Source organism: Ailuropoda melanoleuca, chromosome 8 (genome assembly GCF_002007445.2).
Source record: "Ailuropoda melanoleuca isolate Jingjing chromosome 8, ASM200744v2, whole genome shotgun sequence".
In the NCBI taxonomy this organism is placed as follows: Eukaryota; Metazoa; Chordata; class Mammalia; order Carnivora; family Ursidae; genus Ailuropoda; species Ailuropoda melanoleuca.
In genome coordinates, this window is record NC_048225.1 from 82,470,300 (window position 1) to 82,488,404 (window position 18,105).

The 18,105-nt window shown below is 39.6% G+C and overlaps 1 protein-coding gene across 2 annotated transcripts in view; it reads left to right on the top strand.

Annotated features, from left to right (window-relative positions):
- The window catches only part of SOAT1 (sterol O-acyltransferase 1), a 75,176-nt gene that overhangs the window by 28,855 nt on the left and 28,216 nt on the right, over positions 1–18,105 (top strand). For both annotated transcript variants that reach the window (XM_034666780.1, XM_011220954.3), the window contains one exon: positions 10,303–10,361. In XM_034666780.1, coding sequence (XP_034522671.1) covers positions 10,303–10,361 — 59 coding nt within the window. The remainder of the gene's footprint in view (positions 1–10,302; positions 10,362–18,105) is intronic.

Sequence of the window (18,105 nt, forward strand, 5' to 3'; positions counted from 1 at the left end):
TGTGATCACGCCCTAATCCGAAGACAGGCACTTAATGACTGCGCCACTCAGGCGCCCTGGGTTGTGGGCTTTTTGATTTTTTAGCCTGCCTTCTGGGGGTGGGGCCTGCCGCGCCGATACTCAGGAAACCCTGTTTGGGTAGAGTCTCTGTGTCCCCGGCGAGGGGGGATTGGGGATGGGCACCCTGTGAGCCGGTATTTCCAGGCTTTTGTTCTCTGGCGGCTTTCCCTGGCGGTCTGCTGTGCTTCTTCTGAGAGCCAGAGCAGTAGCGGCCGAAATTCAGCCTCTGTCACGGAACGGAGGGATTGCGGCCCGTTCTCCACTGATGTTCTGGCCACTTTAACTCTGTATCTGTTGGTGCTGCTCAACCCTGCAGCATCCCGGGCTGTGCGCCCCACATCCGGCGTCCCAGCCCTCACTTCCAGGGCCGGCACGTCTCTGTCCTTTGTGTTTCCAACCCCGCCAGCCGCCAGCCGCCCCGCGCGGGCTCCCGGAGCTCCCCGTCTCAGTCTGGTGTCTCACGGGTGCTGACCGCGAGTCCGCCTGCTCCCCCGTGCAGGTGGCCCTCCAGCCGCCAGCCGCCCCGCGGACGCTCCCGGAGCTCCCGGTCTCAGCCTCGATCCAGTGAGCACACCGGAGCTCCGGAGCTCCGTNTTTTGGACACGGGTGTTCCCATGCTCACTGTCTCAGTCCGCTCTCTTGCGGGTGCTGGTCTGAGAGTCCAGCCCGCTCCCCAGCACAAGGGGCTATTGCTTCCCGGCGCCTGAGCGCAGAGGCTCCCTCCCCCTTCCCTTTATCTTCCTATATCTGTGCTCGGATTCACGGCTCCCCGCTTCGTACCTCAATACTCAGCACTGGAGATGTTCATTTGTAGAGATCCAGATGTATCTTCCTGCGTCTCAGTCTGATTCTGTGGGTGTTCAGAATGGTCTGGTAGATATCCAGCTCGACTCGGACCAGCTGAGAAAGGGTCGCCTACTCCTCCATCTTTTCTCCTCCTTGCAGAAAGTGGTTGCCTTTCTGTTCATAGAGTTTCTGCTACTCTTTTCTTCATTCTCCAGTTGCATTCATAGGTATTCCGAATGGTTTGGTAGCTCTCTCGCTGAATTCCTGGGACCAGACGAACTTTAGGTCTCCTGCTCCTCTGCCATCTTGGAACGCTGAGCTGGAGCTCAACTCCTGTTTTAAACTGGGTTCCTTGCAGAAAGTGGTGGCTATTCTGTTCTTAGAGTTGCTGCTATTCTTTTCTTCATTCTCCAGTTGAGTTTGTAGGTGTTCAGAATGGTCTGATAGCTGCATTCCTGGGACCAGACGAAATTTAAGCCTCCTGCTCCTCCGCCATCTTGGACTTCTACCAAAGATTTCATTTTTTATTGCAGGACTGGTTAGGCTTGACAGCATCAGTTTAGAGTGGGCCCATTTCCTTAAATATCTCTGTAGTAATTATCTCCGTAATGCTTGACAGTTTGAAATCCAAGAAAGCAAGTAGCAGGTGGTATCTGGGATTGGGCTGTGGCATGGCGGGTCCGGGAAATTGGTGGTGGTGATACCATGATGGGAGTTAGTAACTCTAGGCTGGGTAAGAAAACTGGTAAGGCAAACAATCTAAATAAGCAAAACAGTTTTCATCAGAAGAAGAGAAACTGTTTCCCTTGTTTCTCTTTAGAGCAATGAAATTTTAAGTAGAAATTCCCCAGCAGACTTTTTATGTCTCTTTGGCCATAATTGGATTACAGGTTATGCTAGCTAGCTATTTTGCTTTTGTCTTTCTACCCTTCTCCCCTATTTTGTGCCCCAGGAGGCTGACAGTAATAGACTGTATAAATAAAGTGTGATCATGGGGAGTGAACTGGGGCAGGGTGCAGAGGGGACTGGCAGAGAGAGTAAGGGGAGTGTGTTTATATCGTTGGTTTCCTCCATGCTGGGTGACCATCACTCCTGTCTAACAGTTCTCCAAGGGATTCTCTTTGGGTTTCAGTAACCATTTCTCTCTTTTGTCCTTTGAGGCCTAGGGATGAAAATGGTTTTCCTGGTACTTGTTACTAGCCCTAGAATTCCACACCATCGTTCGTTGCTTTTCTTAAATTCTGCCCACATATGTATAAAAGGCCCTCTTTAGACTCTTCTCAGTAAACTAGCTCACCTGGGTCATCTTTACACAGCCCTTACTCTGGGAGGTACTTGTGTCCATTCTTAAATCAGTCTCTGGCAAGGGGAGTGAAACACGTGCCCTTACTGGGGAAGCAGCCAACAGTGTTGACCATGTTGTGTTAGCACACACAAAGTCATGCGTACTTACCTGGAGGCTTTGTCAGCCAAATTTACAGTCAGTTCACCATCTAGAACAGGAATTGGCAACCACAGCCATGTTCATTCATTTGTGTTTGTAGTGAATGGACCATATGGCCCACAAAACCTACAGTACTGGCTGTCTGGCCCATTATAGGGAAAATCCATGATTTTAGAACTATCATGTTCAGTATGGGAGTCAGGAGACCTACACGTCAGTATGGTCCAGTTAAGCGCTTGAAATATGGCTAGTCCAAATTGAGATGACAGTCTAATTATAAAATACATATCCCATTTCAAGGACTCACTTGTACCAGTTTCTTTTTTTAAATTTTTTTATTTTTATTTTATTTTATTTATTTTTTTGAGAGCGATAGAGAGTGTGCCTGCGCACAAGAGAGCTGGGAGGGGCAGAGGGAGAAGGAGGGAGAGAATATCAGGCAGGCCTGATGCTCAGCGCAGGGCTCAGTCTCATGACCCTGAGATCATGATCTGAGCTGAAATCAAGAGTCGGATGCTTAATCCATTGAGCTATCCAGGCGCCCCTCTTTTTACTTTTCAGTGTGGCTTCTAGAAACTTCAAAATTACATATATGGTTCACATTCTATCTCTGTGGGACAGCACTGATCTAGAAAGTGACTAGGGGTACCTGGGTGACTCATTTGGTTAAGCGCCTGCCTTCGGCTCAGGTCAAGGCCTGCATCTCCGGCATCTCCCTCATTGGGCTCTTTGTTCAGTGGGGAGCCTGCTTTTCCCTCTGCCTGCTGCTCCCCCTGCTTGTGTGCGCTCATGCTCTCGCTTTCTGACAAATAAATAAATCTTAAAAAAAAAAAGAGTAGATAAAAAGCTAACTTTAGGCAAAAGCCTGTTAAAATTAGTTTTGTAAAGCAAAGCAAGTGCGGCACCTAGAGACCTATTTGACCCAGGTTTTTACAAGTATTCATGCTCTTTCCTCTGCCTGAAATAATCTTTCTAGCACCTGTTCGCCATGATTTTCCTTTACCATCTGGGACTGAGCTCAAATATTGACTTATTCTGCAAAAGCTCCCTTTACGCCACAGTCCTCTTTGTGTTGTAATTATCTATGTTTGCACGTTTTTCCTGAGATCCTAAAGGAGGGTTTGGAATACATGTGTACTACTCTCTCTATATATTAAGTACTCAGTGGGTTTTTATTTAATGAGTCGAATATATAATAGAACGAATAAATGAGTTACTACCTTAATGAGCTTGGTTACTTGTCTTTTCCTTCTGGATGACTTTGGCAGAGTAGTATACATACGGGATTGTTACGGGAAGCAGATTTGGTGCAAAGCTGTGAAGAGGTAGCCCAAGTTGAAAGGGACAGCTCCTTGGAGTTGTTTATTGTAGTCCTGATTGCTTCCATTTCAGTATTACTGAAGATACTGCTATGATAGCACATTTTTATTCCACATAAAAATTATGTAAGGTACAGTTTTTTTTTTCTTTTTAAGATTTTATTTCAGAGAGAGAACGCAGAAGGACAGAGGGAGAGGGAGAAGACAGCAGGAGCCCAATGTGGGACTCGATCCCTGGACTCTGAGATCATGACCTGAGCTGAACGCAGACACTTAACTGACTGGGCCACCCAGGCATCCCTAGTCTGTTTTTTGTTGTTGTTGTTTGTTTTGTTGTTGTTGTTTTAAGGTGGAAGGTACCGCATGTAATAATTTTAGAGAGCTCTTCATCAAAACAGGTTAAAATGGGACACCTGGCTGGCCTAGTCGGTTAAGACTCCCACTCTTGATTTCACCTCATGTCATGATCTCAGGGCCGAGAGATGGGAGCCCCGAATCCACCTCTGTGCTGGGGGGGGGAGGGGGGAGGGGAGTCTGATTGGGATTCTCTCGCTCTCCCTCTGCCTCTGCCCCCCCCCGCCCACCTCCTGCATGTATGCATGTGTTCTATCTCTCTCTAAAATAAATAAATCTTTTAAAAAATTGGTTAAAATAAGATTTTTGATACTTCAGGGAATAAATTTTAAATATTCCAATTAAATATAGTAGATTTTATAAGGGTTAGGTAATGTTCACAAAGGTCAATGTTGCATGCCTGATTTGTTGGAGATAGGAGAAAACAAAATATATTAGCTTTTTTTATGGACTTATCCTTGGATCTACTAGTTAGATATTATCAGTTAGTGATATTAGTAGACCTAGGCAGATCTTTCAGAAATTGCATGATTTTCAGTCCTGACTTATCACTATTTCAGGGTCAGTGTTTTAGAAACTTAGAAACCTTGAGTTGACTTATGTGGTTGGATGTCTGTTCTTTATAAAAATCATTGGATGTTAGCTTTTAGGGCATTATTCTTTTGGCTTTTATGACATTTACTTTTTAAATTTTGGGGTAGTAAGAAAGTGCAGAAATTTTCTTTTGAATATTACATGAAATTAATTTTAAGGTGAAGGAAAATGAGTAGAATTGGCTTTTTAATATGTTTTTCTTCCACTATATAGCTTTGTAGTGCTGCTTTTTAAAAAAAATTATTTTAAGATGAGATATTTATCTTTAGAGAGACAGAGTGAGTGTGTGTGTGTGGGGGGGAAGGGCGGAGGGGGAGAATCTTTCAAGCAGACTCCCTGTTGAGCGAGGAGCCCTCATGCAGGGCTTGATCCCATAACCCATGAGATCATGACTGGAGCCAAAACCAAGAGCAGGATGGATGCCTAACCAACTGACCCACCCAGGTACCTCTTAATTTTTTTTTTTTTTTTAAGTAATCTCTACACCCAGCATGGGGCTAGAACTCAGAAGCCCGAGATCTCCACCAGCTCAGCCAGGCAGGTGCCCCATTCCGCTGTATAGCTTTGATATCATTTGAGTGAGGCCTTTAGAGATGAGTCTAGCTGTGAGCAAAAATTCTCCCTGTTTTCCAAACAGTCCTCAATTCATTAAAGCCGTTTGTAACAGTGGTTATGTTATTTTTGGGTAGACAGATTCCTTTTGGAAGTGATGCGCTGGTAGTGAGAATTAATCTTTTACAATCCTCCTTTTCCCATCCCCTGTGGTAATTAAATTAGTTGAACGGAAGAAGCTTCAGTGTTCATTTATTTCTGAAATAAATAGCTTATTTATGAAACCATCGTCTTACTGTAGATAATAGAGAAATAAAAATGTTCTTACAGTTTATAGAATTATCAAATTAATATTTGTCTTACTCTCATATTTCTTACCTATGTAGTTAACGGTTTGTGAATATCTTCAAAATTTATCTTCTTCTACTCATCCTCACTGCTGTTTGGTTTGGTTTTATGACCTCATTTCTTATCTGGATTTATTGCATTCTCTCATACATGGTCTCTCTCATCCTGCCAGAATGGGCTTTCCAGTATCAAATCATTTATTTTCCTGCTTAAAATTCTTAGCTTCCTCAGAGCCCTTGTTAGAATATACACAGGCTCTTCATGATACGACCTCTAGCCTCCTTCCCAGTTACAAACTCCACCACTGTCAACAGTTGAAGATACTGTTCCACTGTCTGCTGGCTTCTCTTGTTGGTTTGGTAGGTCAGGTACCCAAAATAATCGCACTTTTTTAATAGGTGATGCTTGCTTTCTGGCTACTTTTAAGAGGGGGTGTGTGTGTGTGTGTGTGTGTGTGTGTGTGTGTTTTAAACCTGTGTGTTAAAGTTTCACACATTGATATCAATTCACATTGATATATCTAGTGTAAATTTTTATTTACCCTGCTTGGGCTTAACTTTGAGGATTGATATCTTTCATCAATTGTGGAAACTTCTCAGCCATTATCACTTATTTTTGTTTCTCATTATAGGATGCATTTTGGACCTTCTCATTCTCTGTGCTTTTTTTTTTCCCCCCCAAAGTGCAGTACTGTGAAAAGATATAAATAGTCTAAATGTCCAGTAGGGGAGTAAATAGATTATACTTCAGCCATAAAAACAGACCAACAGACCAATTAAAATGATGTAGAGGAGTATGTAATAACATGGAAAGATATTCACAATATATTGTGGAAATAAGTTCCAAAACTGTATGTATGAATCCATTTTTATAGTGTGTATATTTATAATATGTATATTTGCCAAAGTAGAAGGACACATGATATTTACCAAAATATTAATGTTAATTACTTGGATACAATAGGATAATGGGTGGTTTTGTTAGAGTTCTTTTGAGGGAAGGTATACGGGATATTAATTTTCTGTAAAGATTGCTTTTAGAATAGGGAGAGGGAGTTACTAAATTTTAATTGGCCCAAAGATGCCCCCGTAGTTCATTCTGGTGTTAAAGAACAAAAACTGTTAACTCTTGGTTTCAGCTCAGGTCTTAATCTCGGAGTCATGAGATTGAGCCTAATGTCAGGCTCTGCACTTAAGATGGAGTCTGCTTGGGACTCTCTCCCTCTGCCCCTCCCCCCTGCTCATTCTCTCTCTCTCTCTCTCTCTCTCTCGCTCTCTCTCAAATAAATAATAAATGCTTAAAAAATTCAACTGGGAGAACTTGAAGATCTAATTGGCTTTATTAATTAATTCATGAATTGGACATCATCCCATCTACTGAGTAGAGGGGAGTTCAGAGGAGCTGTACAGAATGGAAGGATTTTATAGGCAGAAACAGGGCAGGACAATTTGCAGAAGAAGAGAAAGGATAGTTTCAGGCAAGGCCACCTTCCTTTAAGCAAAAGGTCTTTTTAGGGTGGATTACCTTATATTCCTTTGGTGGTGGTGGAGAGATGGAGAGGGCCATGTGACAGATTACCTCATTGATGCTGACCAGAAAATTCTTGATTGGTTAAAACTAAATTTCTGGAAGTGGTTGCAACTTTAATTAGGTTAGGTTCCTTGTTTTGGTGACTTGTCCTAGCATATGCAACTCCATTTTGGGCCTGCGGTTTTCTTTTTAGCACTGGCAAAGTAAATATTTCTGGGAAATTACTTAAAACTTTGAGTGCCCTTCACCCTTCTTGTAAGTATAATATTCAGTAGCAATTGTTGATACTGAAACAAAAGTACTCAAGTAAATTTTGCCAAGGAGAACAGACAAGAAAATATAAATTCTCATTAAAAAATTATTACTAAAATGACATGAAGTTACCTTACAGTTTTTTATAAAGACTGGGAACTAGAAATTGTCTTCCACTTCACATGTTTCAGCACTCAGTCTGTTCTGTTTTATTCATTCGTATGGAAGGTCTTTACACATGATGGTGCTGATATTCTTGGTTCCCATATTATAACAGGTAATTTGACATTTCACTTAAAAAGATAAAACAACATTTGCTATCAGACTATAAAATTCCTTTTCAGGAAGAAATACTATAATATTTGAAGATATGCTTTGAAAAAAATACAAAATGAAAAAATATAAAATGAAATAACACCATTTCAAGATCAGTAAGTCTATGTCAAACTTAAGTGAATTCCAGTAAAACTCTAACTCAAAGAAAAATCTAACCTTAACAAAAAGTTACAATAACAGATGATTTTAGCAAGCAAAATGAGCAGTATGCAACTGTTAACGGGCACCACGTTTAATAAAATGGACATTAGCTTTTCCATTACTATTTAATTGTTCAATTATGTTAAAAGTGTTGCTTTAAGCTGTGAATGTTGTGCCAAAGAAGAACTTAAAAAAAATTTTTTTTTAAGAATTTTATTTTCTTTCTCCAGGTAGGAAGGATACAAGTTAGCAATTTTACCAAAAAAACTTAAAAAACTTTTTTTTGAAGATTTTACTTATTTGTTTGAGCGTGAGCACTAAGCAGAGGGAGAGACAGGTTACCTGCTGAGCATGGAGCCCGATGGGAGACTCGATCCCAGGATCCTGGGATCATGACCTGAGCCAAAGGCAGACACTTAACCGCGACTGAGCCACCCAGGCATTCCTAAAATTTTTTAATAAATACATCAAAAGCTATAATCTAGCTGGGCTGTTATGCAAGATATTATGTGTGAAGACAAACTGATGAATGAAGGTAAATTTCATTCAAAATGAACTCTACCCTTATTAAAAGGGCGATCAGCTGCTTGCTTAAATTAAAATAGTACTATGACTCAGTATGAAAATAAGGAACTATCTGAAAATCTGTGACCGTAATAGGTCAAAATATACAATATATCTGGGAGTCATACAGAGCAACAAATTCTAATTAAAGACATTTTAGTACCTTGAAAATCAGTTTTTCTATAAAATGAGAAAGATGCTCATGTTAATAATTGACTCTACACCTCAAACATTAGAAAGCTATGTTAATGTGACTTAGTGTACAGAAAGGAATCTTCAGAATAAGGAAATGAGAACAAAATTAATTTTATTTTATTTATTTATTTTTAAAGATTTTGTTTATTTATCTGAGAGAGAGCACAAACAGGGAGTAGCTGGAGCCCCGCTGAGCAGGGAGCCGGATGTGGGCTCCATTCCAGGACCCTGGGATCATGACCTGAGCCCAAAGGCAGACGCTTAACAGACTGAGCCACCCAGGCATCCCAGAAGGAAATGAATTTTAGAATATTTTCATCACCCCCCTGCAAAAAAAAAAAAAAAAAAAAAAAAAAAAAAAAGGCAAAAACCAAGTCTGTACAGTTAGCAGTCATTCCCCATTCCTCACACTCCTACCCTGATCCCTGGGCAGCCACCAACCTTCTGTCTGTCTCTGTAGAATTGTTTATTCTGGATTTCATGTACATAGAATCCTACAAAATATTGTCTTTTGTGACTTTCATTTAGCCGTTTTCAAGTCTCATCCATATTAAAGTGTGTCTCGGTGTTTCTCTCCTGTTACTGCTGGATAATATTTCATTATACGGATCGACAGCATTCTATTAATCCATCAGTTAATGGATATTGGAGTCATTTTCACTTTTTGTTATTATGGATATTGCAGCTATAAACATTCATCTACAGGTTTTTGGCTGGACTTGTTTCATTTCCCTTGTGTGTATACCTAGGACTGGGATTTGGTCATGTGGTAGCTCTGTGTTAAACCATTTGAAGGACTTTTTTCAGTGCATCATTTTACATTCCCACTAGCAATGTAGAAGGGTTTTAATTTCTTCATGTTCTGACCAACACTTTTTTTTACTCCCCCCACCAGCAACAACAAAAAACCCTCTGTTTTATTCTTACCAAGTGGATACCATTCTTCTAAATATTCTTGTTCCAGGTGTTTATAAACACTTCTCTAATTGTATTGTAAAAGAGCTATCACATCCAGTCCCTGAAATAACTCTTCTCAAAGTTTCCTGCACGTACTTTTTTTCCCTCCCCCCCCAGCTTTATTGAGGTCAAATTGACACATTAACATTCTATAAGTTTATGGTATACAATGGCCAACACTTGTTATTTTTGATTACAGTCATCTAGTGGGTGTGAGGTGCTGTTTCATCATGGTTATGATTTGTATTTCGCTGGTGGCCAGTGATGTGGAGCATCTTTCCATGTGGTATTGGCTGTTTGGATATATTTTGGGGAGCAGTGTCTGTTCAGATACTTTGCCTATGTTTAAATTGGAACACTTGTCTTTTTATTATTGAGTCGAAAGAATTCTTCATATGTACAAGTCCCTGATGAGATTTGCGATTTTTTTTTCTTGTTCTGTGGGTTGTCTTTTTACTTTTCTCATGTTGTCCTTTGCAGCAAAAAAAGTTTAAAAATAAATTTTGGTGAAGTCCCAGTTTTTCTATTGTTGCTTGCGCTTTTTTATAGTCACAGTTGCAAGGTCCATTCAGAGAGAGTACTTTCTCATATAGTCAGAATTGGATCTTAGAGCATCATATGATGAATAGAGTTGTGGTTACTGTGTGTACGTATAGTAGTCTTGTTTTTTTCTTCTTAACATTTTTACGTATACATTTCCTTCTGTTGGTACTGCCTATGCTTCATTTTTTAAGAGTTGTGTCATGTTTTGTGGTTTGTATTATAATTTACGTAGTCATCCTCTTGCTTGTTTTTCAACTTTATGATTTAAATAGTGCTGGTTAGTAGCTATATCCATCAACTTAAAAGTACCTTGTTTTTTTTTCGTAGGTAGGATTAACCTAAAACAGTTGATGGCAAAGAAGATAAAGTTGACAGCAGAGGCAGAGGTAAGTAGCCTACTGTTCTAGAAACAAGAATGTAGAGTTAGGGTAAGGAATTTTGTTTAGTAAAATTTTTAATGCCCAATTGCTTAAAGAATAATTTACCTTTCTTATCAGTTGACACTATCCTGCCACTTTGTCGTCCTACATGTTAAGAACCAGATTGTTTTTTCTCTTCCCATCCCGTCCATCACTCTCTCATTTTCTGGCTTTTATTTGTTTTTATTTTTTTAAAAGATTTTATCTATTTGAGAACGAGAGAGAACATGAATAGGGGGGGAAAGGCAGATGGAGAGGGAGAAGCAAACTCCCCGCAAACCAGGGAGCTCGATGCGGGGCCCGATTCCAGGACCCCGGGATCATGCCCCGAGCCGAACGCAGGCGCTTAACTGATGAGGCACCCAGGGGTCCCTCATTTTCTGGCTTTTTCCCAGCAGAACTTGATTTTAGTGAACTGTGTGTGATACAGTTGAATGTCTGTGCAAGTGCTTTATGAAAGGTTCCATCTCCACTTGTCATGGTGTTCATGGTGAATAATGGCTCAGCAGTAAATTTAAAAGTAGATTCCTGTTGTTAGGGAGGGCAGGGCTTGAGCAGAAGTGTGGAGGTAGGAAACTTAGACTCTCTCTTGGAAATGCCACTTCACTTGATGGGCATCTGTGTTCCCTTTGGGGCTGACAGAAGGAAAAATACAGTTGGAAAATGGGCTAGATGGGTAAGCATTTTTTTCTCTGCCTTCATGCCCTGTTCATAAAGCTCTTTCTCCTTGAAACTTTAACTTCCTGTTTCACCAAAATACTGCATATCCATCAAATTCTAGCTCAAATGCTACTGCATCTACAGTTTGCTAAATATCAGCTTGAAATGATGTCCTTCCTTCCTCCTTTATACTTCTAAGAACTTAGTGTATACTCTTAGCATATACTCTGTATTTATTACACAGTGCTTTGTTCTGAATGAATCACCAAAATTCTTTTGGTGAACTTACAGGTGATTTGATTTAGGAATGTTCTATTGGTAATTTGATACGAGATTGAACATCTTGCCATTGTTTATTAATTGGAATGTTTTTGAGGGAGATATATTAGGAATGCTATTTTGATAGCATAGTTGAAGATAATGTATAGAGTTTGGAGATGAGTCAAGATAGGAAGCTGTTGTAATATTTTAGTATGCTAGACAGGGCAAATGGGCAGGGAAGAAGAAGGAAACTATATGTGGAAGTCCTATCATGGGCTAGGTAGGCCATGTACTAGGTGCTTTACATACATAATTCTATTAAATTATCCCATGTACAAGAGTGATCTCTAAGTGGTTATATTCTGTTTTTGTTTTATGGGTTGATATTTACTAATGTAAATGACCACTGAGGTTGACAGGTATGTGAATGTTGTTTGGAGCCATGAAATTTACTTGTTCTTTTGTGGGTTTTTAGAAATAATTTGTTTGTTATTTAGAGACGGAGAGGGATGGGTAGGGGCAGAAGGAGAGGGAGAGAATCTTAAGCAGGCTCTGTGCTGGCGAAAACCCCAAGGCGAGGCCTGATCTTAACACCCTAAGATTATGACTTGAGCTGAGATCAAGAGTTGGTTGCTTAACCGACTGAGCCCTCCAGCTGCTCCTAGAAATAATTTTTAAAACAGATGAAAATCAAAACTCTTTCTAGTCATTTGTAATTTGGAGTCTTGCCCTGATGAAGTTCACTCAACTACATTGGACCTTCTTCCCCTAATCTTTAAGGTGAGAACATGGGACTAGCTATCTCCAGGGTTCTGTTCAGCTCCAATAGTCTATGTCATTGCATAACTAACCTAAACTTTTGCTCCTAATTCACTGTTTTCCTGGTGTAAAGGAAATGGGTAATCTATAGATTTTATTGGGCATCTCTTTCAGCTCCACAGAACTGGAGTTGTCAGGGAAAATATAGTATGCTTAGTTAAATTTGAATTTCAAGTAAGCAACAAATAATTTTTTAGTCATCATTGCAATATTTGAGACATAATTAGACTAAAAAAGTCATTTGTTTATCAAATTCATGTTAAACTGGGTGTTCTATATGCTTATTTGCAAAATTTGGCAACCAACAAAGAGCTCTGAAAGTTGAGATACATAGATTAAAAAACCTCCTATTGAAGAAAGGTGTGAAAAGGTTGTCAAGTATTGAGCAAGCTCTCTAGTCTAAAGGGAAGACAAATGAGAGAGAGGATGATGAAATTAGTGAGTTGAAGTGATTGAATCTGTTAAAGTCACTTCTAGGTCCAAATGCTGTCTATCATAAAAAAGTTTTAAATTCCGAATTAAAAAAAAAATCCAGTGCTAGTGGGATCATAGAACATTGTGTAACCCTTAGTCATGACCTTTTGAAATCCTTAGAATTGTGTTGTAACAGTACTTAAAAGCTCTTAGAACAGTCCAAGGAGATTCAAGTGATTAAATCCCCACCAATTTACTGTTAATAGATAAATTAACTTTGTTTTAACGTTGTGTTAATGAAACTATTTGAAACAATTTCTTTGGTTGCAAATAAAAGAAACCTACTTCGGCTTATTTAAGTATAAAAGGAAACAAATTTGAAAGATATTAATGTATCTCATAGAATCCAAGAAGTTGAACACTTAAGCTTTGGAAATGGAAAGGCTATAATAGCAAGAGTTCAGGTATTTTTGAATTTTTCAGTTAATCAGATTTTCAGTCCCTTGTTTTAAGCTCAGAGTTTCAGATTTATGAGATAGAGAATTGGCCAGAAGGGCAGGGCCATATAGTAGAGCCCTGGCCTAAACACTGGGTTCCTGTCCTTAGCTTTGAGGACACTTTTCCAGAGAAAAGGAAGTATGAGAAGAGTTAAAAAGGGAGTGTCTTGATACTGTGAATATTTGTAGAGCTTTTATTAATGCATACAGCTTTATAGAGGGAATGCTAGGTCTAATGTGAGGGGATGAAAAATTACTTCCTATTTCTATTTCTTAAAAACACGTATTTATTGCAACATATTTCATTTCCTTCTGGTGTGGGATTTAAAATCCTGTTTGATACATCAGTACCTTATGCTATTGCCTAACTATTAAATGAGCAAGCTGTAATGAGTAAGGCTCAGATGGCATGTCTGCAAATGAGGACTTCTCTTTATGGTGTATTACTCATCCAAGTAACCTCTTCTAAAAAAGTGTTTGAATAGTGCCAATCTATTATTTGATTTACTGGCANAACCCCTGTGCCACCCAGGCGCCCCCCTATTTCTATTTCTTAAAAACACGTATTTATTGCAACATATTTCATTTCCTTCTGGTGTGGGATTTAAAATCCTGTTTGATACATCAGTACCTTATGCTATTGCCTAACTATTAAATGAGCAAGCTGTAATGAGTAAGGCTCAGATGGCATGTCTGCAAATGAGGACTTCTCTTTATGGTGTATTACTCATCCAAGTAACCTCTTCTAAAAAAGTGTTTGAATAGTGCCAATCTATTATTTGATTTACTGGCAGACTGCTGGAGAGATAACTCTAAGTCTCTTCTGCCCAGAAATTCTTTGGTTCAGGTTGAGGTCAGGTTGTGTTGTAGTAGATAAAAGATGAATACAAATAATTGTGACTTAAACAATAGATGTGTATTGCCCTCCCATGTAAATGATCTAGAAGTGGGAAGTCTAGAATGGTTATATGGTGACTCTGTGGTCCTCCCGGGACCCTGGTCCCTCCTACCTCTGTGCTTTACATTTTATAGGCTGTGATCCTCCTTTGCATTATCCAGATGACTCCAGCCATTTTTTAAAAAAGATTTTATTTATTTATTTGATAGAGCGAGAGAGAGCGAGAGCACAAGAGAGAGCTTGAGAGCGTGTGCCCGCGAGAGCGAGAGCACAAGCAGGGAGAGTGGCAGACAGAGGGAGAGGGAGAAGCAGGCTCCCCGTTGAGCAGGGAGCCCCTGTGGGACTGGATCCCAGGACCCTGGGATCATGACCTGAGCCAAAGACAGAGGCTTAACTGACTGAGCCACCCAGGCGCCCCGACTCCAACCATTTCACGTGAGTTTCAGGGAGCAGGATTGAGTTAGGAAAAGAAGTGGGTTGACAACTAACAGCCTCTATTACAACTGTCCATTCTACTTTCCTGCCCTTTATCTTCTGGTCAAGTCTTCTTTTGGCCGTGTCTGTGTGATTGCATCCTTCTGATATTTCCCTTTCTGCCTCTTCTCATTTTACCTAAATACATAGATTTATCAGTCTCTAGTCTCCTTTGATGAACCTTGGGAAAATCAGTTTATTGTTCTTTATGATTTCATCACTTAAAAATGCAGAGCAGTGCCTGTTATATTGCCCTCTTAGGAATGATCAGTAATCTAGCTCCCTGAATTACCTGCTTGGTTCCTTTGTCAGGCACTGTGTTAGGTGCTGGGATTCTGAGGAGTCATGGTTTTTGTCCTCATGCTAGCTGAGAACACCACAAATAAAATGGGTAGACAGGAGGAACAACAACTGAATTAGATATTTTAAAAATGTTCTTTGAAAGCTAAAACATGATGTCATTGTAGGTTGGTATTTGTGATAAGAAATTACATTATTTTAGAGCTTTATTAAGGACCTTAGAGGTGGTAATTACTCTCTATTTTACATTAATGAGAATCCAAAACATCAAAACTAGTCAGATGGTAATACTCTGCATATCGCTGATTGAGGGACATTTTGGTTCTGCCCCACCCCCCCCCCAATATTTTGTTTTCCTTCTTCCATCATACAGATCCATGTGGACAGTGTAGATACATGTAGGCTTGTACATCATAGTATATCAGCAAAATCAGCATCAATTTACATGTTCAGTTATATATATATATTTTTTTTCAGTTATATATTTTTAGACATTATTTTGTGGGTTTTTTGTGTTAAAATATTTTTTGAAAATGTGATATAAAATGATTTCACAGTCATCATTTGTATTAATGTATCATTTGTTAATTACTAGGAATGTATTTTTACTGCTCCCTGGTTTTCTAACACTTAACAGTGGCCAAATGAAGGAGGTTGGTAAAGATGATGAGAAATGGCAGAATATATCAATTAGGTAAGATGAGGGAGCTCCCTGAGATGAAGATAAATGTGTTTCGGCTCAGTTTGAATCGGTAATAATATGATATCAGGAATATCATAGTCTAACTTAAGTTGAGAGACCGCTCAGGATGGATTTTATTTTAAAAAGGGATTATAATTTAGAGTTCTAATTTCATTAGTTGCTGGGTTATCTTGAACATTTGACTTCCAGTATTAAGGATTATGCAATAGTTATGCTCAAGACTAATAAACAAGTGTGTGTGTGTGTGTGTGTGTGTTTAAATATGGAGGCGTTTATTACAATGCACTGTTTATGACTGTAAACCTCTTTTATATTGATGCATTTAAATGAAATGTCTGTGATAGGGCTAATTTATTACATTACCTACCATTTTCAGGCTACGCGTACATTGTTGACTTTTTTTAGGTTTTACTTTTGGCTTATGGTACTAATCATAGAAGATATTTTAGATCAAGTACAGTGGAAAGCAGTATAATGTTATGTGAACTCATCTAGGGGGGTTCTCATCCTAGTTAGCTTACAAGTTCTGTGACCTTGGGCAAGTCACATTACTTGATTTGTTGGAATTTGGATCTCTCTTAGGTAAAATAGTAATTATGTTACCTTCTTCACAAAGATTATGTTAGTACTAGAACTAATATATAAAAGCCCCTAACAGAGTGTCTGGCATGTAGCAGTCACAGACATTGAATAAATCCCAGCCATTACCAACAGTGGCAACAGTAGTGATTTTTAGTTCCTTTTCCTTCATAGCTTTTAGAAAGAAATCCAGGGCTAGGGAGTTCTTCTAGACAAGTACTTTCCGCTTTATGATAGACATTGAGTAAAGTCAGCAATGGTATGAGTAGGAGTTTCAGTGCCAGAGGTTGGTGTTTCAAAAGCTGTTTTGAAATACACTTAACATCTATAGTCTTACCAGTTGCTTTGCTGAGAACTAGATGTACAGTGGTTAACGAAAAGACACGCTGTTTAAAGTCAGGTGGGGGAGGCAGACATGCACAAAAACGTGCAGTGAAAGAAATGAATAAGATGCAGTAGCTTTAGAGTGAACTGTTAGGGGAAACCTCTCTTGAATTAATTTAGCTTAAGACCTAGACAGTGTATTACCTGTTCTGTTGTGTTACCTGTTCTGCCCAAAAAGGTCCAGTTTCTGGTTCCATGCCACTGTGGGGTTAAAAGATTCTCTGTGCAAAGCCAGGCAGTGAGTCAGAGAACAAGTAGTTCATGACCTAGCAAGTAGTAGGACCTTGTGGAGTCAGAGTATAACTTTTTATACACTGTACGCAGTATATGTTTTTACTTTGTGTTTCTCTCAGTCTATTTTTTTGTTTTTTTTCATGCCTGTGTGCCTTTGAAAGGATGATTTTTTTCTGTTCATAAATGACCCTGTTCTTTTCTTATTTTAAGACTCAGTTCAAGGTAACCTCTCCTTGGAAGGCTTTTCAGAAGAATTATCTTTGTAAAATGCAGATCTGAGTGTTTATAAAATTTGGGTTTAAAACATCTTGTTTTCCGTTTGCCCTTGAGGAGCAAATGAAAAATTCTTAAAGTGGCCTAAAGGCCTGTGATGCTCTAGCCCATTTGCTTCTTCAGCCTCGTCTCTGATCACTTGTGAGCGCCTTCACGAAGTGTTTGGACTATAGGATCTTTGCATCATGGTGGTGGTTCCTCATTCTTAGAATATTAGAGGTTTTCCAATTCAGCTGCTTATTTAAAAAATGGGATTTCTTTCAGAGGGGAGAGGGTGGAGGGATGGGCAAAATGGGTGAAGGGGAGAGGGAGATACGGGCTTCCAGTTTATGGAATGAGTAAGTCACTGGAATAAAAGGCACAGGGTAGGGAATATAGTCAGTGGTATATTGTAAAAGTGTTTTATGGTGGTGACAGATGGTAGCTACCCTTGTGAGGGCAGCATAACAGAGAATTGTTGAATCACTATGTTGAACACCTGAAACTAATGTAACATTATGTGTGAACTATACTGAAATAAAAAAAAATTTTTTTTAAATGAGGTTTCTCGGGGCACCTGGGTGGCTCAGTTGGTTAAGCATCTGCCTTCAGCTCAGGTCCTGATCCTGGAGTCCTGGGACCACGTCTGGCTCCCTGCTCAGTGGGGAGTCTACTTGTCCCTCCCCCCTGCTCGTTCTCTCTCTGTGTCTCTCAAATGAATAAATAAAATCTTTTTTTTTTTTTTTTTTAAGAGGTTACTTGGGGCACCTGGGTGGCTCAGTCAGTTGGGTGTGTGACTCTTGATTTTGGCTCAGCTTTTGGCTCAGCTCATGGTTTCATGGGTGAGCAATCGAGCCCTGTGTCAAGAGATTTTTTTGAGCTCTAAAATACAGTGATTAAGCACCTGCTTTTCTTGTTTCTAAAACTGCCTTCCTCCTTCCTTTGGTCGTCCTTCTGTCCATCTGTCATCGTGTTTGGATAATCATCATCCAAGGGCTGAATGAAATTAATATTAATAGAGACAAGGTTGAGAAGATAAGCAAATTAGAAAGCCTATAACACTCCAATCTCCTTTTCAGGTTACTAATACCAGATTATTCAGATTTATAGTGATGACAGTGTGAAGTTTTGATTAATGACAGTTTTACATTATGGAAGAACTCCGAAGGCAGAAGTGGAGCACTGTTTTTACTGTGTTTTTCTGTATTTCCTGTTACACGGGGCGTGATAGCAATA